This window comes from Ceratocystis lukuohia, assembly GCF_044167205.1.
Source record: "Ceratocystis lukuohia strain C4212 chromosome Unknown Supercontig1_pilon, whole genome shotgun sequence".
Taxonomy (NCBI): Eukaryota; Fungi; Ascomycota; class Sordariomycetes; order Microascales; family Ceratocystidaceae; genus Ceratocystis; species Ceratocystis lukuohia.
The window spans coordinates 1002539-1026491 of NW_027263520.1; the positions used below are offsets into that span (position 1 = coordinate 1002539).

Here is a 23953-nt window from a genome sequence, read left to right on the forward strand (position 1 = left end):
CTCCTTCATATGAAGTTATAATCCCCAAATAAGAGACCGGTATACGGCTTGTATAGAGTGAGATGCCAGGTCTTTCCCAAATGGCTGGCTCTAGAACTGAAGTCGTTGCAACATAAACATGAGCCTTAACTGTGGATTAATCCATGATGGCAAAGGGATTGATGGAAAAGAAGTGCCCCCACAGACGATGGAAAAAAAAAAGGCCTCTAGTAATGAGCCAGGCAATCGACTTATTCCATCTGTCCGAGAAAAATAATGCAGGTTTCTCTATAGTGGATGTTGGAGAAGCTAGCTCCATGATTCCGGAGCCAGGCTCAACTTTCACGATGGAGAAGGGAAAGACAGGGATATAGTAATAGTTCACCTGAAAGGAACTAAGAACAACTATTAGGCGGCATATGGTAAAAGAAGGCAATACACAAGTTAACGCAGATCTTAAGAAGCAAACATGCACAAACAGCAGACGAAAGTAAATAGCCAGTTATCTTCTTACTTGACCGGAGTGCTCGTTGCACAACCCTAAATAGAACAAAGAGAACATTGGAGAATGGGGGACTCCAAACCTGCCAGAATGGCAAGCAAGCCTGGGGAGCACGCAAGCCTCTGTTAAGAGAAGGGGGTCTCTCCAAGCGATGGGATTTTGAGGCGGCTCAAGTTGTAGGTTCAGGGAAGTTTCCTTTCTCCGCTGCTGTGTCGTTGTTTCCCCACTCTTCATCAAGCGCCAGGAAAGAATTTAATGTGGAAACGGCTTACGTTTCGTTTGGACTGTAATACTGATATGGGAAGACACAGAATGACCAGATAGGCAAACAAACAAACAGGACAAGGCATGTTTGGGAAAAAAGGAGTTTGCAGCCAAGCCAGCCAAGCACTCACTCGATAGGGTTCATGTTCTTGTTCTTGGTTTTGCCTCTTTCTATCCTATCCTTATTCCTCTTCCCCAACGTCCAGCGGCTGACTTTCCCTATTTACTTGCCTGACCCAGTTTTCGGCATTAAGCCGTTCCTTCCCTGGCTGGAAACTTACCCTTTGCGAAACTGTGCCGTTGGACCGAGGCCTTTCAGCGCTAATAACTAGCTCTGGGAAAGGAAGGATTAAGAGAAAAAAGAAGGGCCGCCCGCATTCAAGCGTAGCTACTGCCATCACATCAAGTAGCTACCATTTTGTCCTATTTTCACCTCAACATACCCACACTTATCCACCTTTGCATCAAGGTCTTTTTAAATAATATTTTCATACACATTTACAACTATACAATCAATTGCACACACACGACAATAACAATTATCTCTGCACTGAAAAAAAAAGTTATCATATTGCATTGAGACTGACTGCATAAGCCAAATGCGACAATAATCACATAATACAGCACACAGCCTATTGTAGCCAGACATATAGCCCATAGCCCATATACCATGAAGCCCGTCCCCAAAGCAGACTATGCACCAGCCCGATAAACCTCAAGGTCCTTTGCACACATGCATCTATGGTAGTATGTCGCATCGCAGTCATTGGGACACTGAGTTGAGCTAAGTTAGAACGGCGTAGGAGAAAGGGTGAAGCAGAGTATTGCTACTGGACTTTCCAAATGCCTGCGTGACATCTAAAGAAGCAACGTTAACGGGAGCATTGAGGCACGGGGCAAATATTAACTTGACCATTCGATAGAGAAAGCCGCGAGGAAAATATTGGCTGTAGATAGACAGCCAAGGAGATAAGGAATCTATGGACTATGTACAAGTTTGTGTTGGATGTGGATTCTTGGCATATGTCCTACGTTGCGCAGCAGTGTGTTCCGGACTAGAAACCTTCCCGATTGTTGGCTGTTAACTGCAAAGAATTGGAGGTCGGCTCATCTGTTTAAAATCAGGCTTGGTATTTGATGGTTAGCTGAGAACCGAGAACACCCCTGGGACTTAAGGGCTTCTTCCTCTGGGGTGCTTAATCCTGTTCAAGTCCCGTTTTCAACATCCGTAATCGTTGCGAATGGGGGCCCTGTTCATCACATGAGCGCTACCCATCTTTCTTTGCCTGTTTCTTGCCGGCTATTCCTCTACATAATAGACTTGGTGAAGAAAGAGGATAAGAATTGACCTGAAATGCGGAGCCCCGACTTTTGAGCATTACCCATGGTAGTCCATATAAATGTGGGCGGAGGCGGATTTACACAGGGTCTTAGACGTAAAAGGAGACGGACAGCGGACAGAGGTAGAAGCAGAAGCACAGCAGACCCAGAAGGGTGGGCTGCCGGAAACTGTGAATATGGCGCTTAAAAGAGCTGGAATTATCTATTTGTAAGTAAGCTTTAATGTGTATTCTTCCGATCTTGCTCTACACACTTGGGTGGGTAAAGAGTTAGTTCCCCTATTACCGATGGAGCTAGGCTTATTAGTGTACACTACCCCCCCCCCCCTCCTCACCCCCGCATTTTCCTTGAGGCCGGGCTCCCGGATTTGTAAGGCGGCACTGTTCTGTAAAGCTTCTGACAATGTTCTGGTGCTCGTTGTCTTTAACTAGACAAAAGGAAGAAGGGAGAAGGGAGTGAGGGGAAGAGAAACGAGGGACAAGGGAGAGACAAGGGAGACTGGAAAAAAGAGGAGGAAGGGAAGGAAGGCCCTGGGCCTCATGACGCAGCCCAGGTTTTGGTGCAAGTAAATTCATCAAGACTGTATGCCAAATCTGGCTTAGGCGACCCAACGGGGCTCCTTTTTGCAGCCCTTTGTTTTCTCCGTCTCCGCCCACGTCAAGTCAAGGCTTCGGATAGCTGCAACGCACCAACCATAGCGACCCACCCCGGACTTGTAATTTATTGTCTCCTTGTTTTCACACTCCATTTTCTCTTCTGTGTAGGAGGGGAGGGGTGGGATTAAAATGATGACAAAGGATATGATTAAAGAATAAAAAAAGTGAGGAGGAGAAATGGATGACGTTTGGGGTAACTGAAGCCTCTACCAGGGCTGTTTGCAATTGTGGGGAAGAAGGGAGGGCGTGCAGTGGGAAGGCAAAGATTCCAAGGCAAGTACGGTAATCTTAGTTAGCCCTCTGCTGTTTCCTATCTCGCAAGTGACGTGCGTTCTTTCTCAAGTCTATAAAAGGCTAGTTGCCCTCCATGCTTAGTTGCTGTTGGTCTCTTTTCACCATCATCGACTTCTCAATCTTCTTTCTTATAATCCAATTCTTTCATCTTCTCAAATCCCTTACTACTGATAGTTCTAAGCTGTGCTTGTCTACCAGATCTCACCATTCTAGTTCTCCCACAGTCACTGGCTTGGAAATAGCACCTTCTACCCTATTTATCTCTCTACCTTTCTATCCCAAGCAACATATCCGCGATGTCTCTGTCCGTTACTTTGAAGACGCCTATTACTGGCAACTACGAGCAACCCACTGGCCTGTAGGTGCAACCACATATTGGAACCCGCCTTGATTCCGGCTTCTAACCCTAACGCTTTATTTATAGCTTCATCAACAACGAGTGGGTCAAGTCCAAGAAGAACCAGACCTTCGAGGTCATCAACCCCTCTACCGAGCAGGTCATCTGCAGTGTCCACGAAGCTACCGAGGAGGATGTCGATATTGCTGTGAAGGCTGCTCGTCAGGCCTTCAAGACTACTTGGGCCAAGACTTCCCCCGGCGACCGTAGCCGAATGCTGCTCAAGCTTGCCGATCTAGTTGATAACAACCTGGACCTTCTTGCTGCCGTCGAGTCCATGGACAACGGGAAGTCTATTACCAACGCCCGTGGTGACGTTGGCTCAGTTGCTGGTTGCATCCGCTACTATGGTGGATGGGCTGATAAGATCGAGGGAAAGACTATCGATATTGGCCCCGATATGTTCTGCTACACCCGCCACGAGCCTGTAAGCTTTGTCCAAATACCAACTATCTGTTTCAACGTACTAACCTTCTACCTTAACTCACTATAGATTGGCGTTTGCGCCCAGATTATTCCCTGGAACTTCCCTCTTCTGATGCTGGCCTGGAAGATAGGCCCTGCTCTGGCTACCGGTAACACTATCGTTCTGAAGACTGCTGAGCAGACTCCTCTGTCTGCCCTGGTTTTCGCCAACTTGGTCAAGGAAGCTGGTTTCCCCGCTGGTGTTTTCAACCTTCTTTCCGGCTTCGGTCGCGTTGCTGGTAACGCTCTATCCCACCACATGGATGTCGACAAGGTCGCCTTCACTGGCTCTACTGGCGTCGGCCGCACCATCATGAAGGCCGCTGCCGAGTCCAACCTGAAGAAGGTGACTCTGGAGCTTGGCGGCAAGTCTCCCAACATTGTCATGAACGATGCCGACATCGAGGAGACCATCTCTTGGGTCAACTTTGGTATTTACTACAACCATGGACAGTGCTGCTGTGCCGGTACTCGCATCTACGTCCAGGAAGGCATCTACGACAAGTTCCTGGCTGCCTTCAAGAAGCGTGCCGAGGAGAACAAGGTTGGCGATCCCTTCCACGACGAGACCTTCCAGGGTCCCCAGGTTTCGCAGCTGCAGTACGACCGTATCATGGGATATATTGATGCCGGAAAGACCGAGGGTGCTACCCTAGTCACAGGTGGTGGCCGTCATGGTGACACTGGATACTTCATTCAGCCAACAATTTTCGCTGATGTCAAGCCTGACATGAAGATTATGCGTGAGGAGATCTTCGGCCCCGTTTGCGCTATTGCCAAGTTCAAGGACGAGCAGGAGGTTATTGACCTGGGCAACGATTCTGACTATGGTCTGGCTGCTGCTGTCCACACTAGAGACCTGAACACAGCTATTCGCATTAGCAACTCTATGAAGGCTGGTACCGTCTGGGTTAACTGCTACAACCAGCTGCACCACCAGCTGCCGTTCGGTGGCTTCAAGCAGTCTGGTATTGGCCGCGAGCTTGGCGAAGCTGCTCTGGCTATGTACACCGAGAGCAAGACTGTCACCATGCGCATCCCCAACCACTAAGCGTGTAGCTCTGTTCTTGAGAACTTGGATGCCTTGTACTGTTTACGTGTGTGATGCTAATGCTTGGGGCTTTATGGGATTGGTTATTCGATTTTGATTATCTAGGCGTTTTTCTGTGTTCTTGTTCTTCCCATACCTGGATGTGATATTATCAGTCCATTTTTGCGGTCTTTATTCGATCAGTTATCTAGCAAGATAGTTATAGTTAATTGCTGTTTGTTTTGACTTTTTCTTCCGTGCTGATCATCCAGGTGAATATTGAGAGCTTGTTAAGATTGGGGTAGCTCCTGTTTTCTCCAACAATGTTCTGGCCCGCCCCCTCCATGCCCTGATATTGTTTGTCTTATTGGAGTATAGGGGATTACAGGGCATGGCTCGTGGGTTAAATGTTTTTTTTTTTTCACATTATTTTTATTGTTGAGCTCAAGAGCCTGATTATATTGTCTTGTCCCTCGCTATGCGAATCGCCAAGATCAGAGATCTATTTCTTAGAGCTTGAATATGTTTAATATCTACAGAAATCATGAAGATCAACCAATGAAAAAAAGGAATAGATAGAAGAACAGTGGTTTTACTCGACTTCACTCTACTTGAGGTTTACAAGAGTAACTAACGCTGGATGATTGCTATTGGCAAAATGAACACTGTTTTCGTCTGAAGCCGTTTTAGCTTGAGCACCAGTATCTTTCTCGTCTGCGGGAATCACTTGGATCAAACATCATCCCCTACTGGGTCTTTGTTTGCATCCTTGAGCGTCTACTTGCTGTTACTTTGCAGCAATATGGCGGGCTATTGGTTTTTTTGGTTTATTTGACGTCCACTTACTAGATTTCCGCAACAGTGCCGTAGTCTGCCTACTAGTTTTCTACAGCAATACGACGTAGATTACTTGGTCTTTTGTTTGGTTGTTTGTATTATTTAACGTCTACCTACTTGGTTTCCACAGCAATATAACGGCATGTCCTGGACGGAAGCGGCGTGGTTGATGTCGTCTTCCACTGCCACTTCCAGGCTGCCAGCGGTTGCAAAGATCACTTGGTCGCACAAGAAACTTGAACTTGAACTTGAATATATTTAACGTCTACGGAAATCATAGAGATTAAACGACGCCGGATTGGTTACCGGACAGAACTAACCCTCTGCAAGTCTGACCACAGATCTCAGGTGCAAAAAATTTTGATTTGATTTGAATATATTTAACGTCTACTGGAATCACTAAGATCAAACGACGCCGGATTGGTTACCGGACAGAATTAACCCTCTGCAGGGCTGACCACAGGTTTTGGGCGAGAGAAGCTCGTATGCAATGGGTGCAAAAAAAAAAAAGGTCGCCCACAAAACGGTGCCTTATATAACATGATAACTAGTCAATTTTCAGCGACCGGCCTCGTGGCCTAATGGTTAAGGCGCCAGATTTCGGTACACGAAAACCTCTGGAGATTCGGGGTTCGAATCCTCGCGGGGTCGCTTCATCACGTTTCTTTTTGAATTGATATCTCAATATTGTTTTTTTTTTCTTTTAATTGTTTTGCTTGGCTGTCTGATGCTCTCCAACAACCCCTCGTCTCGACTTCGCTGCTGCTACAAGTTGCGAGTTATTTTTCTTTGTTGTGCTAGATTGCGGGGAGAAGGTTTTGTTTTGGAACATACTTGTTTGTTCTCCACGTTTGAAATCCTTGCTAGGCTTTCTTCGAGGTTCTCTGTCCCCTTTCCTCTTTGTCGGCAGTTCTTTGTCGTCTCGCCAAGTAATCTCACGTTTCCTCCGCTTGTATACGTTTCTCGCATTCTATCCCTTTTCATCCCTTTTTGCTGCGTATTGCATTTTGTTCTCTTGTAATCTGCCGTGTCTTTTAATTCCCCCCCACGTTGCGTTACCCGGAAGCCGAAATATCCCCAACTCGTGAGAGAGCCGAAGATCTCCTGTTTTCTCTGTCGGCACTTGTTGGCCTTGGCTTTCTGTTTCCACACACAAAAAGAGTAACAGGCGGATAAAGTGGTCGACATAACGTAAACCTAAAAGAAACCCCCCCCCCCCTCCCTGCTATCTTGTCTCTCTCCGCATCAATGGCTTCATCACACACCGGGGGTAGAGAAAAGTCCTTCTTTGAACAGGAGCGGGAAGCCCTGGTCTCAGACATTGCCTTGGTGAGTCTTGATGGTAAACGTCCTTCCTGTCATCTCTCTGGAACCGCTTTGGGAACTCTTTAGTTGTGTGTATAACAACAGAAACTTGCTGACTAACTGGATAACGCCCATCTCTTCCTTGCTCACTCCACAGAGTTTCAACAATGTCCTCGCCAATTTGAACAATCTAAACCGCTCTCTTGAGGCAGTCATCGCTGTGAGTTATCTATAGAGCTATTACAAAGCCCTAATTAGTGTAGACAAAAGGGTCTTTTTCCTAACATCATACTTGGTAGGTTGGGAATGAGTTCTCATCTGTCGAAGCACTCTGGTCTCAATTTGAAGGGGTTATGGGAAAAGATGATGAAGTAAAGCGCGAGGAGAGTGACGAAAGCAGAGTCAAGCAGGAAGATACTCGAGAATAAGAAGATATAGATAGATAGACAGGCTAGGATGAACTAGGTTTACTTGATGTCTGATAGGTTAGCCAAGGAGCCATATACAACCAACTCCAACTTCATATATTTAGGAAAATGCTGTAGACACATGCTAGCCCCGAATTTACTTCATTACTTCAGTATAACTTTACACTATATCAGGGTCCTATAATCTATCTCGAGTTTTGCGGCCATGTCTCTGCATGCTAGAGATCTTAAACAGAAAGCCATCAGATCAATAGACGACGACTTAGGCATCATTTCTTATCTCTTCATTCTCGGCCTAGCATCACGACAGCTCAAAGGAGATAACAAGACAAGAAAACATGAATAAAGAGAAATCAAGATAAAATGAGGAGCAAGTACAAAAAAAATTCCCAAGTCTTTCCTGTAAAGTGAAGAAAAAGCAGTCAAACATTCAAAAAAAAAGAAAAAAAAAATCAAAGGCATTATTCTCCTCCTCCACTAATCTCCCATTCATCCCAAGTCATGCCTCGTCAGGTAAGCGGGCCACTGGCAACGCTACACGCCCCCTTATGAACATTGAACAATAAAGAAAAAAAAAAGTCCTACAGGAACTGGCACTTTCTTTTCTTTCGCTTGATTTGACCAACAACACCCGGGACTGAGCTGGTGTTGCTGCGGGGAAGCTTGGAGGACTTGCCCGACTTGGCAAGCTCGGCCTCAAGCGTTTTCCGGTCGTTGGCCACCACAGAGTTGATGGCCTGTTCAAAGATTTCATCAACTCCAATCATCTCCTTGCTGCTGCACTCAGCATACTGAGCGCCCATTCTCTTGGCCACAGCCATGCCTTGCTCTTGTGTCACGGGCGTTAAGCCTTGTGTTTTCAACATTTCAATGCATGACTTCTTGAAGCGAAGGTCCGATTTCAGACCAACAAGTACTAGTGGCGTATAGGGGCAGAAGTGTAGAACCTCAGGGTACCACTAATCAATCACATGTCAGTCGACTTTGGTTGTTTACTGCATTCTGCTATAAATAGCATAAGAATTTTCTTTTCTTACCTTATCAAGAACGTTTTCGAGGGAGTTAGGACAATCAATAGCGAAGCATACGAATATCAGGTCAGTCTCGGGGTAACTCAGCGGCCTCAAGCGGTCGTATTCTTCCTGTCCAGCTGTATCCCAAAGAGCTAATTCGACAGTCTTGCCAGATTCGCTGTGAGTAGGGTAGGTAATGTAGTTTTCGAAGACAGTGGGAACATATTTCTAGAGGGAGGGCACATTAGTTAGTGTATAGAAAGATATTAGAACGACGGAGTTTGTGGTTAAGGTATACCTCGGGGAAGTATCCTTGACTGTAACTGATCAAAAGACACGTCTTTCCGCATCCACCATCTCCTACGACAACAATTTTCTTGGAAAAGGCTGGACCTTCGGTAACCTGGGTGTTGTCGGATTGGCGATCGCTGGATGAGCTCATAGTGGTACTGACGGTGCCCTCACTGGACCGCGTGCGCTGATCTTGTGAGTTGTTGTAGCTGTGGTGCTGAGAGTGGTGTCGAGATTCCATATACCGCGATTCAGTAGGTTGAGAGTAGTGCGAGTTGCGCTGCTGGTACGAGGTCATAGCTGAGTGGGAGCAGCGTAGAAAAACGGCACTCAAAACTTGATGTACTTGTCGAGGTTTTGCAGTAAAGGATCCACAGGGAGCCTTTTCTCAAGAGTAAACAAGACGAGAAAAAAGGGTAATATTTGCAGTTGGGTTTATATTGTAGCTTGTTCAGACTTTAAGGGTATTTGTTTTCCTTTTTGGCAAATTCAGCCTTGTCGCTACTATGAGGCCTGAAAGTGGCTCCTTTCAGACGAAGACGGCAGAGGAAAGTTGCGGAAAGCCGCGCAAAAAGAGGCTATGAGTACACGAATTGGGCAGCGCAGTAATGGGTTTGTCGTGTTTCTAATTGTTGTGTTTGCTTGTGTGTTGTGTTGTGTTGTTGTATCTGGAGGAAACAGGACAAGCACTGAACAGTGGATTAGATAGATGGCCTTGTTTGGTTGGTAACAGGTCTGGGCGGGATTGGGAATGCAGAACAAGTAAAAAATAGGAAGCGGAAGCGGGAAAGAAATAAACGAAGAGGGGCCACGAGATTGATAGAATTCCAGCGGTAGGGCGAAGATGTCGAAGGCAAAGGCGAAAAAAAGAAGATTAGTAGTAGGCGAAATGGAGCTTCGCGGCTGTCGATCTCAAATCGAGCAAAGCCAAGAAGGGGGATTGGCGAGGAGAAAAAAAAAGAAGAAGCGAGTGATAGAAGCGAAGAGAAAGAAGACTTGGAATGCAAGCAGCAAAACAAGCAGAGAAACTTGATGCAGAGTATGAAGATTGATGAAGAGATATCAAGGAGTAGGAGATGTTAGAAGAGAGAAAAAACGGACCAGGAGAGAAGGAGGGACATAAAGTATAGGAAGAGGAGGAAGCAACAGCAGGAGAAAAAAGCAGGAAGTTAAAAAGCCCCAATCAACCTTCAGTTTGTTGTTTGTTTTTGCAGTTACCTGTTACAGCAAGGGAAAGCACGGAAACAAGATCAAAGCCAGGGCCGACCACCTTTCAACTAAGAGAGAAAGGTGAAAAATAGTCCACTTAAAAGGCAGGACTGCGTGGGAGAAAATATCGATTCAATAAGAGATCAGCTGCTATTGAAACACCAGAAAGTTCTGAGGAATCTGAGGAATCAACAGGTAGTAAATAGTTGACCAGGCAACCACTGTCTTCAATTAGCGCCCATCCCCACCTATTTGAGCTTCAAAGCTCCTCCCTTTCCCCTTCCCGACAAAACACAGCCTTGTGCAAGCTGAAAAGAAAAGCATAAAATTTATAAAAAAAGGAGAATAAAAAGATCCATTATAGTGGGCTACTTGCTCCACAAGTCTGAAGTAGCACGGCTACCCCACCAACAATGTTGCTATGCATACGACAGCTAGTAGCAGTTGGCTGAGAGGTCTCGTAACAAAACGGCTCGGTGGAGTGGATATGTGATATGCGCATTACAGAACATAGGTGAAGGTCGGCCTCTGTAGAGGTAGGTAAGTTCTTGTAGGATGAAGACTAAGAAATAACATGAATGCTTATCTATACAGCACTATAGATAAGGTGCTGCGTGTGCCCCACTTATCAGGTGTACTATAGTCATACTTAGTCTTCGTTGTCTATAGCTACCATCTAGCCTAGTTGGTTGCTGCTGCCTTGGACAGAACTAAACGACACAATGTGGCGTTCAGTGTTTGATCTATCCAAGTTGAAATTGTTTTCTATGCGAGTCTTTTCCATATAAACATCCCACTTCTCCAGCTATACGAGTCTCTTCATGAAAGCCCACCAATGGTCTTGCATAGCTCACTGGAAATGAAAATATATTAAAAACACCGGCCCGTAACTTATTATATATCTGCCATTCAATTCATCCTCAGGATGACAACCTCTAACATTTCGCCACAAGACTACGTCACTCTCGTCTCTGGAGATGGCTATGAGTTTGTTGTCGCTCGGAAACTAGCTCGGCTCAGCCCCGTCATTAACGGCATGCTAGAATGTAGCAACTTCCAAGAGGGCATCACTGGTGTTTGCGAGTTTCCTGAAATTAGGTATGCAAGTTGGGTTTGAGATGGGTCCATCTTCCTAAAATACAAGGGACATGTTACATTGCTGCCACTTCTGTTTGCCGAAAAGGCACCTTACCGAGTGTCTATTGGCTGACTTAACAATCATAGTGGTATTATTCTAGATCTTATTGTGGACTACTTCCACTATTGGTTTCGATGGAAAGACTATGACGGCGATGTCCCCAATATGGATATTCCTGTTGAGCTTTGTCTCGAGCTCCTGGTAGCTTCCGACTATCTTGGCCTTGACTGTAGGTTGTTATCCTGTATAGCCATCCGATAGAGAGTCACTACTAACACATCTGCCTCGGCCAGCCTCTCGCCAACTAGCCACTAGCCCGAAATAATCAAGGCAACAGCGTATCCATCGACAAGAGGGAGGATAAGAAATCACTACTATGCTCCATCCTCAAAGCTTCAAGGCGCCTGACAAGTAATATGAAATAACAACTCCATTCTTGGGGGTATTTGCATGTAGCTAGTTTGCCAACTCAATGATTCAGTTACTTTCTCACGTTACACTCAACTAATCCTTTCATAGTGGGGGCCCCTTATCACAATGATCACTACGTGGTCACCATCTTCCCCGTCCACGACCACTATCGCGGCCTTTGTTTCCACCCCAGCCCCCTCTTCCTCCCCTCTTACCCCTGCCTCCACCCCTGCCCCCGCCTCTACCTCTAGAACCGCCTGAGAATTTGAAGTCGCTCTGTTTCGGCCCGGCCTGTTGACGTTGGGCTCTTTCCTCTTCCGATGCATCCCATTGATTTGGGATGCCAAGAAGCTCGCAGAACTTAGATGTTTGTGGGTTAGTATACTCTAGGGGAAGGTCCTCCACAGTTTCTGGTTCTCCAGCAATGTGCACCGGAGCTGTAACCTCGAAGTTTTCGGGGATGTCCAAGAGATTCTTGTCGACAATTTCAGTCTGTACCCACTCCTTCTCGGCATTAATGAGAGGAATATATGCCTCCTCGCCAAGGTCCGGCGGGTTTTCTGCCGCTGGGTCGCCAACTTTGATGTGCTTAGCAAAAACACGGTTGATGGCCAACCATTCCGGGTCATACTGGAGCTTAAAGCGTGAGCCTCCAGTACCGTTGACTACTGGCGGATACTTTTCGAGTTGGTTCTGGTGAAAGGGAGGGATTTCAAGAAGCTGCAGAAAATGGCGTCCTGGGAGGCATTTATCTAAAGCCAAGAACCGAGTTTCAGTGTTGGGGATCGTCTCAGGAACTGGCTGGCCGGGAGTCTTTCTTTCAAGGGGAGCTGAAGAAACAGGAGGAGGGGCAGCAAATGAAGCTGGGAGTTGGGCCCGAATGCTCTCGTCAACAACGTCTTTGGTCTTTTGATCAGAAGCCTTGGTAGTAGCCACAACTTTGGGCGCAGCCACTGGAGATTCCGCATCAGAGTCCATATCCAGATCAATCTCATCATTATTGCTCGCAATAACTGCTGTGGCAGCAGAAGAAGATGTTGGCTGCTTGTTCTCTTCATGGCTCTTTGGCTCTGGTGCAGGCTCATGGGTCTTCAGGGCCACAAACTTGCAATGCAAGTGCGCCGAGAACCAATGACAAGGGCGGAGCCTGTCCATTACATACGTAGCGGCAGGATTTCCAAGAGTCCCATCTTTAGATTCTGCCTCAAAATATGGCTTACAGCGAAACAACTGATTCGCATTGCCATTCCATTCTATGCCCCGTGGCCAGTCATGACTCAAGCCAACATCGACTTGGGTGCGCATTAGCAGGAGTCGTCGCACGTCGATCTCGCGAACATGATAGAAGGACTTAACATCGTCGCTATTGAATGGAAGGCGTTCAAAGTGCGTCTTTTGGTAGTCACGACCTTTCCAAATGCCACTAAGCCCAGCAATACGGATAGGACCCAGGCGGAGCACGTTAGCAGCACCCATGTAATAGATATTAGGCGCAGCCCATCCACCGTAGAAAAGCTCCCAGAGATGGTTGCTAGCTTCATGATTTCCCGCAATGAAGAGCGTGAGATATGGGGCCTTGCGTTTACCGCTATAGTACTCGTGAAAATCACCCAGCTCACGATATTTAGCCGGCACTGACATGGCGTTCAAATCTCTAGGATTGCGAACAGCCTAGACTCAATCATATTAATCAGTATCAGCTGTCGAAAAGCTACATTCATTCTAGCCTACCTGGAAGTCTCCGCCGATAATCAATAAGTCGATGCCATCCCAACATCGCTTAGAACATGAGGCTTTCACAGACTCATAGATGGCATTAAGCGTGCCATGGCCCTATTCACGGGGAAATATTAGCATACAGCTGTATCTTTCACGTAGATTAGGACTACTCACACAGCCCTCAACGGCAACTCTGACGCCTTGGCTTTGCAGCAGCTTGATGGCTGGCTCAGCCATTTTTTTCCCACAGACGTTGATGGTGTATGGTGGGGGTTTGATGCCTCAGTCAAAACAGACAGCTTGTGTCTTAATAACTGTAAACTATTTACAAGTTCCACATAAGACACATTAAATTATCGTATTGACACGTAATTTTCTAGTCTTTCTATTCCAATTCTAGAAAACCAACCCCCAATTTAGTCGGTAAATTAACAAAAGACAACGTTTGTTCAGATTATCTGATTTTCCCTCTTTAACCCTAATATTGGCTTGAAAAGCGGTGAGACCCGGCAGAACAGGCCGATTTGTAGAAAGCCATTAGAGACAACCCAAAAATCTAGAGCCAAGGCTGTGATCGCGACAAGCTTAAACTTCAGCCTTATCCACCAATTCCCAATCAGTCACAAATATGAGCGTAAGTTCGAGAACCTAAGCATTATAGAGAATTCATGCTCAATTAGCTCTAACAATTTATACTAGGTCGCACCGATAAACCCCCGCCCCATGCTCCAGGAGCTGTACGTTATTCTCTTTTCCATTTCGTTAGACTGAGGCAGACAAGAAGCTGCTGCCTTTGTAAACGGGGCGACATATATTGGCAAGACCGTTCCGCGCATACATAGGCCTATGCATGACTAACTTAACTCTGTGAACAGTATCAGCAAGGATATTGTTGTCCGGCTCAAATGGGGAGAGACCGAATACAAGGGCCGTCTGGTGTCTATTGACTCGTACATGAACATTCAGCTTAGTGGTGCACAGGAGTTCATTGACCAAAAGAAGACTGGCGATTTAGGCGAGGTTCTGATTCGGTAAGTCTACCTATCCGCCTGTGCCCCCCAGAAGACTCATTGACTAACCTAACCCACTGTGCTTGCATAGGTGTAACAACGTTCTTTGGATACGTGGTGCCGACCAAGAGTCTTCCAAAGATGTGAAGATGTCAGATTGAACACGCGAAAACGTCCATTACACTCTTGCTTTTTGTCTTTGAAACGAAACGATATGGTTTATTTTAGGGGACAAGTCCTGAAGACGGCGAATCAAGTAGCTCCCCATGTCAGGTGTGCACTCAACTCACCCCATCTTCTTTCTCCTGCGTCATCTTTCTTGATATCACACGCCATATCCTGCCTGGCTTGTTTTTTATAGACTCTGATTCCTGTATGATTGAATAAGCATGTGTGCCCTTTCCTTCTGTGAACTACGAGATCTAATGTCAGAGAGACAGGAATTTGTTAGTTATCTTCTTCATCTCTATCTTGAATAAAAAATACTTCATCAGAGCTATACTCCTACTTCAGTAGGCAAAAAGCAAGCAAACGCCACACATCAATCTCCCCATCTGGGAATCGAACCCAGGTCACCTGCGTGACAAGCAGGTATGATCACCACTACACTAATGAGGATATCACTTTCTGAATGGAAATCCCGATAGCATTAGTTATATAGATTTTCAGTTTGTGCGACAAGAGTTGAAGTTCAAGTGCGGAAAACCTTCTTGGCTGCAATACTAGGCAACCAAAAACTGAAGTTCAAGCTCAAGACGAGGGTGGACGCCAAGTATAGTCACCAAGTAAGGTCTGGCAGGCATTGAAGGCAAAGAGCCATCAGATGCTCAAGCAGAACTGAGGTTGCAAAGATCAACAACAACAACAACACAGTAAAAGGTTCGTAGGAGCACGAAGATGGAGGGGCACAACTACATCTGAAGTGTGAGAAATGGTGGAAAGAGACAAAAGGGGACATCATCTACTCGAAACCGATATCTCCACCGAACCGCCCTTCCGAGTTTCCCAATACAAGGGCCTCAATGGAATGGAGCTAAGCCATTTTATGGCGGGCAGAGCTGGTCATGGAGACTTCGACAAGTGCCATAAGCGATGAGAGTACAGCTAACCACTCAAGTGGTAGGCGGCCTGCAACTAGCCAAAAGAACGAAGCTGCTGGTCAGCATGTAGAACGATTTTAAGGCTATGGAGCCAAAGGTTTGCGTATAAGCTTTGAGGATGCTACAGAAAGTACCAGATGTAGAAAAAGTACTTGAATCATCCGAGGTTTGGAGAAGAGCCTTGGGATCTATCCAGAAAGCCAACTGCTTCCGTGTCTTACGCTTATTCAAGCTCGAGTCCGCCTTAAATAGCTTCAATTTCCGACGTAGACCTGCTACTTTTGACATCTGTTCAACCAGGAGGCTTGACGTACAGGGTTGAAGAAGACAATAATTCTCAGTGCGTGATGTACTACTTCTGTCGTACATTGTTCGTCATGCGTTCACCAAAATTGTCAATTTACATTTCAGCAGTGAGACGCTCCCATCCTTATGGAAATAAAAAAAACTTTTAGCCAACGAATACGCTGGCGAGAGACCTAGATCTTGAGCTTAGCTGTGGGACAAGGGGCCTTATCCTTTGTCTTTTACCCTTCTATTCTTGTCTCATCCACGTCACATCAAGCAAGCTACAGTATAACTACTGCATAGCTCTGAAGTGCCAATCTTGATTCTTTGGTTTTCACCAATCCAAGTGTACGCTTCCACCTGCCATTCGTACCAGACCTTGGTATCATTGGTCTGGCGCCACATAAAGACTTCGATCTCGGAGTCGGCAGGGAAATCAATTGGTTTCTAGAAAGATAAGTATTAGGATAAAATGCTATAAGCTAGTCACGGCTACCAGGGAAACACTTACAGTAAGAGGGAAGTAGATTGGAAACCATGAGGTCATGTCTTTGCTCTTTTTATCGATTTGCTCGGGCAGAATGCTAATCTCAATCTTGGTTGGCTCGCCAATCTGCTTTTGGTACAGAGTAGACTCGAAGTAGCCACCCAAGCCGTGGACAACACCCTTGTTGCGTGCAACAAATGTCAAATGGCATTGACGATAGTTGTGGTCATTAACGCCAGCGGCGCCTGCCATACTACCGCCACCACCACCTATAACACCGCCAGACTTGCGAGCTTCAATTAGGGCAAGAGTCTTTTCGGATATGGGATGAGAAAACTCCCATGTCTGTTGGAAGCGGGCGTGTCCAGGAACGCCACGGTCACAAACAAAATCATGAGAGTATAGTTGTACGACATAGGGCGTGCTGAAAGCATGGGGGTCAATGGGCACCTTGTTGTGTAGAATGTCTTGGTGTAGTTTAGGGGTAGAGAGTGGCGTCAAGTGCGCAGTGTATGAATGGGGAATGGAAATTCCATGAGGCTGGGCCAAGACATGCTGGATACCATCAAGACACTCTGGCGAAAGCTCATTATCACCAAAAGATCCTAGAAGCTCTGAAACCAGGATATCGACTTTGCCATATACAGGCTTCTCAGAGGTAGACTCAGAAAGGAGAGGTCCCTTCCAAGCGCGCATATCAGTCTTGACAACGGTGACCTGACGCTCCCAAACAAACTCATTCTGGCGAAGTAAATAAACGTAAGCGTTAGGGTTCTTTTCAACAGCCCAAGCCTCAATAGGCACACCAGTTATTTTACTAGCGCTCAAAGCACGAGTTACTAGTGGACCACGACCGGAACCAGCGACGGCAACAACAACAGCCCCTGACTTGGAAGAAGTAGGTTTGTTTAGTGCCTTCCACTCAGTCAGGGCCTCTACTAGAGCAGCCTCATACTGGTTGTACTTGACCGGGTCGCCCTCAAAAACTTCATAAGTAGCAGATTCCAAGTTATCTGAAAGGGGCTGAAGAGGAGATTGAAGCCAGTCTTGAAAGCTAATGAAAGTGCTGTTCTCGAGGTTCGAGTAAGGGTTTTGCTGGGATTCAAGCCACTGCATATATGAAATGTAGGAAGAACCCGCCGCGGGCTTCCTTTGATCAGCCTTTTGGACAGAATCCGCCAGGGTAGGGAACTCATTCTTGGACAAGGCGTCACCCGGATCTCCTGCCGAAAGGTCAAGATCAATGTCACAGAGCAAAACCCAAGGGGTTGTCTTGAGACGCATGTAGCTAAATATTAATTCTTGGTGGTGTTTTGGAAGAGAGGGAAAACCTGCTTTGTTTGCCTGGAAGATCTCAGGGCTCATGGAAATGAAATTCAGCGGCTCCGCGAACCAGCGTGTCTGAAGTTCCTTTTCAGCCATTACTTTCGGCATACGAACACCTAAATTTTGGTCAGTTTGGGATGTGCGCTCAAAAATGAATGTATAGATAGGCAGTAACTTACCAACAAATAGACGTGGGTTATATTCACAAAAGGTGCGGACAAAGTGCCATGAGTCCCAGACACTGAACAGCGCAATTTCAGAGGACTTCTTAGATGCGGCCTCAGTCCCATGAACAGTTTCTGTCAGAGACGGGCTGGAATCATCCAAACCAGGCTCACGGTACATAGGCATGTGGATTGTGATATTTTGGCGGCTAGCAACCGTCAACGCCTCGCGAATAGCACGCGCATATTGGGCAAGTCCCTTATTTGCGTTTCCTCTAGCTGAGTCTTGTCTAGGGCCATGAATCACTATAGATCTCACACCACACCATGTAGCATAGGCAAGCTCAAGATTCAGCACCTGGCGGGAAATGTTGGCAATGACAGGATCGGGTGAGGCGAGATCAATCCATGAGCTAGTGCAAGCATTGTAAGTGCTGACACTGAAGCTAGGGAACAAAGAAGTGTCCTTAGTAGTCAGAGGAGGGATAATAGGGTCGGGGATAGCAGCAGTGAGGTCGGCAGTGGCGCTGCTATTGATTTCCTTAAGAGACTGGAGATGATTCTTGACAAGTTCGGTGATTCTCTGGTGGAAATGAGAGTTTGTGATGGGTGATGTCAAGTACGAAATCTAAGCAATACATTAGTCAAGCATGTCAATAAACCCAATAGTGTAGATCAGCAACTCACTCCCTGGTTGACGGCTTTGCCATATTGAAGATCGTTTAGCGGCTGCTCCAAAGACGAGTCATGATAGCCAAGGAGGATTCTGGGCCTGGTAGGCTCCTGGGCCTGGTTGTAATCCATCTTTGTAGCGACAATCTTGTATGGGAGGAGTTTGATAACTAAAAGGTCTTTGGAGACCAACAGTAAGTGTTTGCCAGTCTTGTATTGTGACCCATCGCGGGGCAATAAATATACGAAGGATTTTCTACTAGGGTTATGTGTGTAACCTCAGGTGGGTTATAATAGGTAAATGATCCCAAAGCAATAGCACACACATAGACAATACATGAAGATATCAAACACACGCCCTGTAAAATTATGTTTAGAGTTAAGAAGACTCTTTACTTAATATTGCACTTGCCTTCGCTGTAGAGACATGCAGGCGCCTGTATTCCCGACAGGAAACCCTAAACAACAGTGCTTATTTCAAATTGGCACACTGTGTCTTATCGATAATCCGATAAGATCATCCCTCTCTTATCTCAAGGCTATTGAACTTTTTTCTTCTGATGGTCGTTTGAATTTCATCTTGCTATCAGTCCAGCCTCGCATCTACCTTGCTTGAAGTCCCCCCCTCGGCGATTGGATGGCCTACTTCTCGCAGCTTCCTTAAACATCTTGCTTGCTTGTCCTTATTCGATATATTCATCTCTATAATTTCTGTCCTATATCTAGGTTGTGCCCTTCGCATTTCGCAAAAATGGTCGATAAAACGAGACGCTCAATGGATGACGAAGACTCTAACGCCTCCCGCAAAAAGATTCGTATGGCTGGCGAGCCGTCAGAGAAGTCTAATCCTTATCTAAACCACTTGAATGACGACCTCGTTACTTCTGGCACCGCCTTTGAGGGCATCGAGCCTCGCAACACCACTGCAAAACAGGCCGAACAAATCGAGGACCTGCCAGAAAATCCGTTCAACGGCGAAGAGCATACCCAGCAATACTTTGCTATTCTCGAAAAGCGTCGCGATCTCCCCGTCCACAAACAGCGCCAGGAGTTTCTCAACAAGTACCATTCGACGCAAATCCTAGTATTTGTGGGTGAAACCGGCTCGGGAAAGACAACACAGATTCCCCAGTATGTGGTTTACGATGAGTTGCCACAATTAAACGGAAAGATGGTTGCCTGCACACAGCCCCGTCGTGTTGCTGCTATGAGTGTTGCTTCCCGTGTTGCCGATGAGATGGATGTCAGATTGGGCGAGGAAGTTGGCTACAGCATTCGTTTTGAGGATAAGACCTGCCAATCGACGGTTCTAAAGTATATGACCGACGGTATGCTTCTGCGTGAAGCTATGCACGATCCTGACATGTCACGCTACTGTTGTATTATTCTTGATGAGGCCCACGAGCGCACACTTTCTACCGACATTCTTATGGCCCTTCTCAAGCAAATTTCCATGCGTCGCCGCGACTTAAAGATCATCATCATGTCTGCCACTCTTGACGCCGAAAAGTTCCAGAAATACTTCAACGATGCTCCACTACTCGCTGTTCCCGGTCGTACCCATCCTGTCGAGATCTTCTACACTCCTGAGCCTGAGAGAGACTACGTTGAGGCTGCCATCCGGACCGTTCTCCAAATTCACGCCTCAGAGCCCGAGGGCGACATTCTTGTGTTTCTCACTGGTGAAGAGGAGATTGAAGATGCCTGCCGTAAAATTACCATTGAGACGGACCAAATGATTCAAGAAATTGACGCCGGCCCGCTAGCAGTATACCCCTTGTATGGCACTCTGCCTCCCCAGCAACAACAGCGCATCTTTTCCAAAGCCCCTGCTCCCTTCAAGTCAGGCGGCAGGCCAGGCCGCAAGGTCATTGTGTCAACCAACATTGCTGAGACCTCGCTCACCATTGATGGCATTGTCTACGTGGTAGACCCTGGCTTTAGCAAGCAGAAGATTTACAACCCCCGCAACAGAGTTGAATCATTGCTAGTTTCACCCATCTCTAAAGCCTCTGCACAGCAAAGAGCCGGCCGTGCGGGTCGTACTAAGCCTGGAAAGTGCTTCCGCTTGTACACTGAAAATGCATTCAAGAAGGAGTTGATCGAGCAGACGTATCCTGAGATTCTGCGTTCAAACCTAGCTAACACAGTGCTAGAGTTGTTGAAGCTTGGTGTTGAGGATCTGGTACATTTTGATCTGATGGATCCTCCTGCACCCGAGACTATGATGCGAGCCCTAGAAGAGCTAAATTATCTCGCATGTCTAGATGATGATGGCAAAATCACCCCCCTGGGCAGCCTTGCATCAGAGTTCCCTCTAGATCCTTCTCTAGCCGTCATGCTGATCTCGTCTCCCGAGTTCAGCTGCACTAACGAGATTCTTTCAATCACAGCCCTTCTTTCGGTTCCTCAAATTTGGGTGCGTCCTGCCAACCAGCGTAAGCGCGCTGATGACATGAAGGCGCAATTCACCCACCCTGATGGCGACCACCTTACACTCCTTAACGCATACCACGCTTATCGTGGTATAGCTATGGACTCATCGGCTGATGTTAAAAAGTGGTGCCACGAACACTTCTTGTCCTACCGCCACTTGATGAGCGCCGACAACGTGCGTACGCAGTTAAAGCGCCTCATGGAGAAGCATGACATTGAATTTGCTTCAACACACTTCGATGACGAATCCTACTACACCAACATCCGTCGCGCCCTACTTGCTGGCTTCTTTATGCAGGTAGCCATGCGCGATTCATCCGGTAAGGTTTACCGCACTGTCAAGGACGACCAGTCGGTGCGCCTGCACCCCTCTACTGGTCTCAAGGTCGAGTACGACTGGGTCTTGTACAACGAGTTTGTTCTCACTTCCCAGCAGTATATCAGGACAGTCACTGGCATCAAGCCGCAGTGGCTGTTGGAGCTTGCACCTGCGTATTATGACCTGGAGGAAATCAGGGCTGGCGATATGCGCCAAGCTTTAGTGCGTGCTAGCCACAGTATGAAGCGCAAGGAGGATATGAAGCGTAGAAAGTAGGGCCCGAGCGTTTTGTCAAAAGGTCTGCAAGAAGGGATTGACTCTGTGTATGCAGATTTTGTGATGTTCCATGTTTCACATGAGGGTTCTTGTTCAAGAGCCAAAAATTAGATAAATGATATGAACGCTTTCTACTTGGATAATAGCATATCACTTTACACATCGTGGGTGAGTAGACTACATACGCTCTTAACAAATGAGTGGTCTAATTTTGTCTGGTTTGCATGTATAAGAAAACTCCTCTGGGCAACATCGAGCATAGTGATACCAAAAGTTAAAGATTTATTCCTTAGTTGCAAAGTCTTGAATCATAAAACACATCCAAGTAAAAACAAAGACCAACCAAGAGTCTACCATCTCGGAACCAAGCCATTCTCTCCTCAAGGTATCTAAAACTCAAATACTATCAAGGAAAACAAAAGTCATGACGGTCAAGACGAACATGAGTAAAATAGAAACATGAACTAGGAAATAGGATATCAATAGAGGAAAATTCAACACGAGAGGAGAGAAATGAACGCAGTTCCTAGATTCCGGCTAACCTCGTTACTAATGGCATGCATAATGGCGATGGTGTTATCTATGCTTGAGTAATGTTGGATGTTTCGAGTGTAGCACTTGGATCGGATGGCTTCGACGTGGCTATTACCATATCACAAAGATAACAGGGAAAGCAGGAGAGGCGTGTGCAGGCTAATACAGTTGAACGTAACCGGTAAGGTTCAAAAGGTAAAGCGAACTGTATGCTGCTGAGAAGCCCAGCTTCAATTCTAGAAGTGACGAAGGCTACCGAGAAATTGCAACTAGTACAAAGTGATGAGGATGCGTAACTTCGTAACGGTGGATTTGAGATAATTGAAATGGCGACATGCCAAAGTAGCTAGCGATGGGATGCTGCGACTTTAAGGGGTCGTGAACTGACGTTGACCCTTGGCAGCCCCATGCTGAGAATATACATCTGCAGGATGGTTAGGCAGGTTATATAGATATCCATCCAAGACCCAAAGACAGTCAGGTCGGACGAAAGGAAGCCGTGACTCAAAAGAGATGCAGCAGCAGTCACATCATCGTGTATGAGGCATAGCTACAAATTGGAACAAGCGTCATTATCAGTAGCCCAGTCTCGAAGGGAAGAAAAAATAGCTAGACACATTTGCCAGGTTGAGAAATCATTCAGTCAACCTTCCAATGACTCGAGCTTTCGCCGCCAAGATACAACTCAAATGAATAAAGCGAGATCACTGCGATGACGTTTACCCAGCGCCACACACTGCCCTCTGCATCTCCAGCTCTAAGGGTCCACCCATCCGAGTCGTCACTAGCAGAAAAGTGCTGGAGAAGCAAGCTAGTGTAGATGGCAATGAGAAACGAAGGCGAGAACCACGAAAGGAATCCTAGAGCCCTGTTTGCACCATCAGCTGTATCCTCAAAAGAATCTTCGTCCAGCATGGCACGAGATCCGCTTTCGCGGAAAGCAGGGATAATGCGAGTAGCACAGTAGAAGATGATGGTGCGGTAAGTCAGTGAGATCACAACCGATGGTGTAATGGTTTGGAAGGCAGCATAAAGTAGCGCAAAAAAAGAGTGTACCGCAGCAGGCAATGAGCCAATAATGTGCAAAAAGGTCGAGTATGACGCCATGATGATGGGGGGCAGTGGCGGGAACTCAGGCTGCAAAGGATGCTCCACAAAGACCTCGTGTGAGGGCAAATAGTCAGTGAAGATCTGATAGATGCACAGGACAACGTAGGCAAACAGAAGAGAGGCCTCAACCACATTGCCCTTGCCACTAGTTATTCCATAGCCACCCAGGAAGATGGCAGTGGTCATTGTAACACCAATGAAAGAGGCATCAACAGTAGTGATCTGAGGGAAGTTAACCACCCGCCACAGAAAGTAGCCCGAGCTGCCGAGTATCGAGCCCGAGATGACAAGAAGAACAATCTAGAGGGTCAGAGCGGTTAGAACGAGCAACGATATGATACAGTCAAAGCCCTCATTTCCATGTATATGCTATAACTTACCATCCAAGTATCACTCCGGCCACGGTTGACCAACCATCTTGTCATCTGGCCAGCCGTTTGGATGACAAGCAGACTGCAAAACCCTTCTAGCAGCTGGAAGACTGGGCTAGAGTATCGCAGCATAGTGTCCCAGCCTCCCAGCGCAACAGTCTCGACAAGCCCGCCCTGTCCAAATACGTAGACAGACCAAGTGTCAGCATCGCCCCAGGCAAGATTCCGGTCCGTCAAGAAGGCAGAGCCAACATCGACAGCAAACGTGCTTAAAGCCCAGATGAGCAGCGAGGGAATCGCCAACCACTGCGAGAGACGAATGACATTGGTGATTGTCCAGCGTACACGCGATTCGGGTGGAGTTATGAGGCGGAAGACAGAGTAGAAGAAGTAGAAGCTGAAAAGCGCAAGACTGTACGCCAATCCACTGTCCTTTCCGCCAACATCAAAGGCTATAGGGATTGACAGCACGATACTCAGTAAAAAAAGCGCGCTGAAGACGATGCGAAAGAACCACAGCATCGTGATGAGAACGTATCGCAGCAGCTAGCCGCAAAGTGTATGAAGGTCGTCGTCTCTCG

The 23953-nt window shown here is 46.7% G+C and overlaps 8 protein-coding genes across 8 annotated transcripts; 4 read left to right on the top strand and 4 right to left on the bottom strand.

The window, feature by feature from the left end:
* Positions 1-3332: 3332 nt before the first annotated feature.
* On the top strand, positions 3333-4949 carry HOO65_010257 (Aldehyde dehydrogenase; the record flags this gene model as incomplete). The annotated part of the gene is made up of 3 exons (XM_071005733.1): positions 3333-3394; positions 3461-3860; positions 3927-4949. The coding sequence occupies 3 exons, from the start codon at positions 3333-3335 to the stop codon at positions 4947-4949; spliced, it is 1485 nt and encodes a 494-aa protein (XP_070862079.1).
* Positions 4950-8079: 3130 nt separating this feature from the next.
* On the bottom strand, positions 8080-9100 carry HOO65_010258 (small ras-like GTPase, rho family; the record flags this gene model as incomplete). The annotated part of the gene is made up of 3 exons (XM_071006025.1): positions 8080-8457; positions 8536-8739; positions 8810-9100. The coding sequence occupies 3 exons, from the start codon at positions 9098-9100 to the stop codon at positions 8080-8082; spliced, it is 873 nt and encodes a 290-aa protein (XP_070862080.1).
* Positions 9101-10936: 1836 nt separating this feature from the next.
* On the top strand, positions 10937-11564 carry HOO65_010259 (Skp1 family protein; the record flags this gene model as incomplete). Its single annotated transcript, XM_071006171.1, has 3 exons — positions 10937-11109; positions 11236-11382; positions 11543-11564. 3 exons carry the CDS (start codon positions 10937-10939, stop codon positions 11562-11564), a joined length of 342 nt encoding a protein of 113 aa, XP_070862081.1.
* Positions 11565-11701: 137 nt separating this feature from the next.
* On the bottom strand, positions 11702-13516 carry HOO65_010260 (Lariat debranching enzyme; the record flags this gene model as incomplete). The annotated part of the gene is made up of 3 exons (XM_071005663.1): positions 11702-13231; positions 13292-13393; positions 13454-13516. The coding sequence occupies 3 exons, from the start codon at positions 13514-13516 to the stop codon at positions 11702-11704; spliced, it is 1695 nt and encodes a 564-aa protein (XP_070862082.1).
* Positions 13517-13907: 391 nt separating this feature from the next.
* Positions 13908-14450, top strand: HOO65_010261 (LSM domain-containing protein; the record flags this gene model as incomplete). Its single annotated transcript, XM_071006199.1, has 4 exons — positions 13908-13913; positions 13979-14016; positions 14155-14310; positions 14381-14450. 4 exons carry the CDS (start codon positions 13908-13910, stop codon positions 14448-14450), a joined length of 270 nt encoding a protein of 89 aa, XP_070862083.1.
* Positions 14451-15944: 1494 nt separating this feature from the next.
* HOO65_010262 (Protein arginine N-methyltransferase) lies at positions 15945-18458 on the bottom strand (the record flags this gene model as incomplete). Its single annotated transcript, XM_071005474.1, has 4 exons — positions 15945-16124; positions 16189-17606; positions 17670-18282; positions 18342-18458. The coding sequence occupies 4 exons, from the start codon at positions 18456-18458 to the stop codon at positions 15945-15947; spliced, it is 2328 nt and encodes a 775-aa protein (XP_070862084.1).
* A 619-nt stretch (positions 18459-19077) lies between these two features.
* HOO65_010263 (putative pre-mRNA-splicing factor ATP-dependent RNA helicase prp43) lies at positions 19078-21357 on the top strand (the record flags this gene model as incomplete). Its single annotated transcript, XM_070999680.1, has 1 exon — positions 19078-21357. One exon carries the CDS (start codon positions 19078-19080, stop codon positions 21355-21357), a length of 2280 nt encoding a protein of 759 aa, XP_070862085.1.
* Positions 21358-22530: 1173 nt separating this feature from the next.
* Positions 22531-23894, bottom strand: HOO65_010264 (ER membrane protein; the record flags this gene model as incomplete). The annotated part of the gene is made up of 2 exons (XM_071005845.1): positions 22531-23301; positions 23382-23894. 2 exons carry the CDS (start codon positions 23892-23894, stop codon positions 22531-22533), a joined length of 1284 nt encoding a protein of 427 aa, XP_070862086.1.
* Positions 23895-23953: the final 59 nt, after the last annotated feature.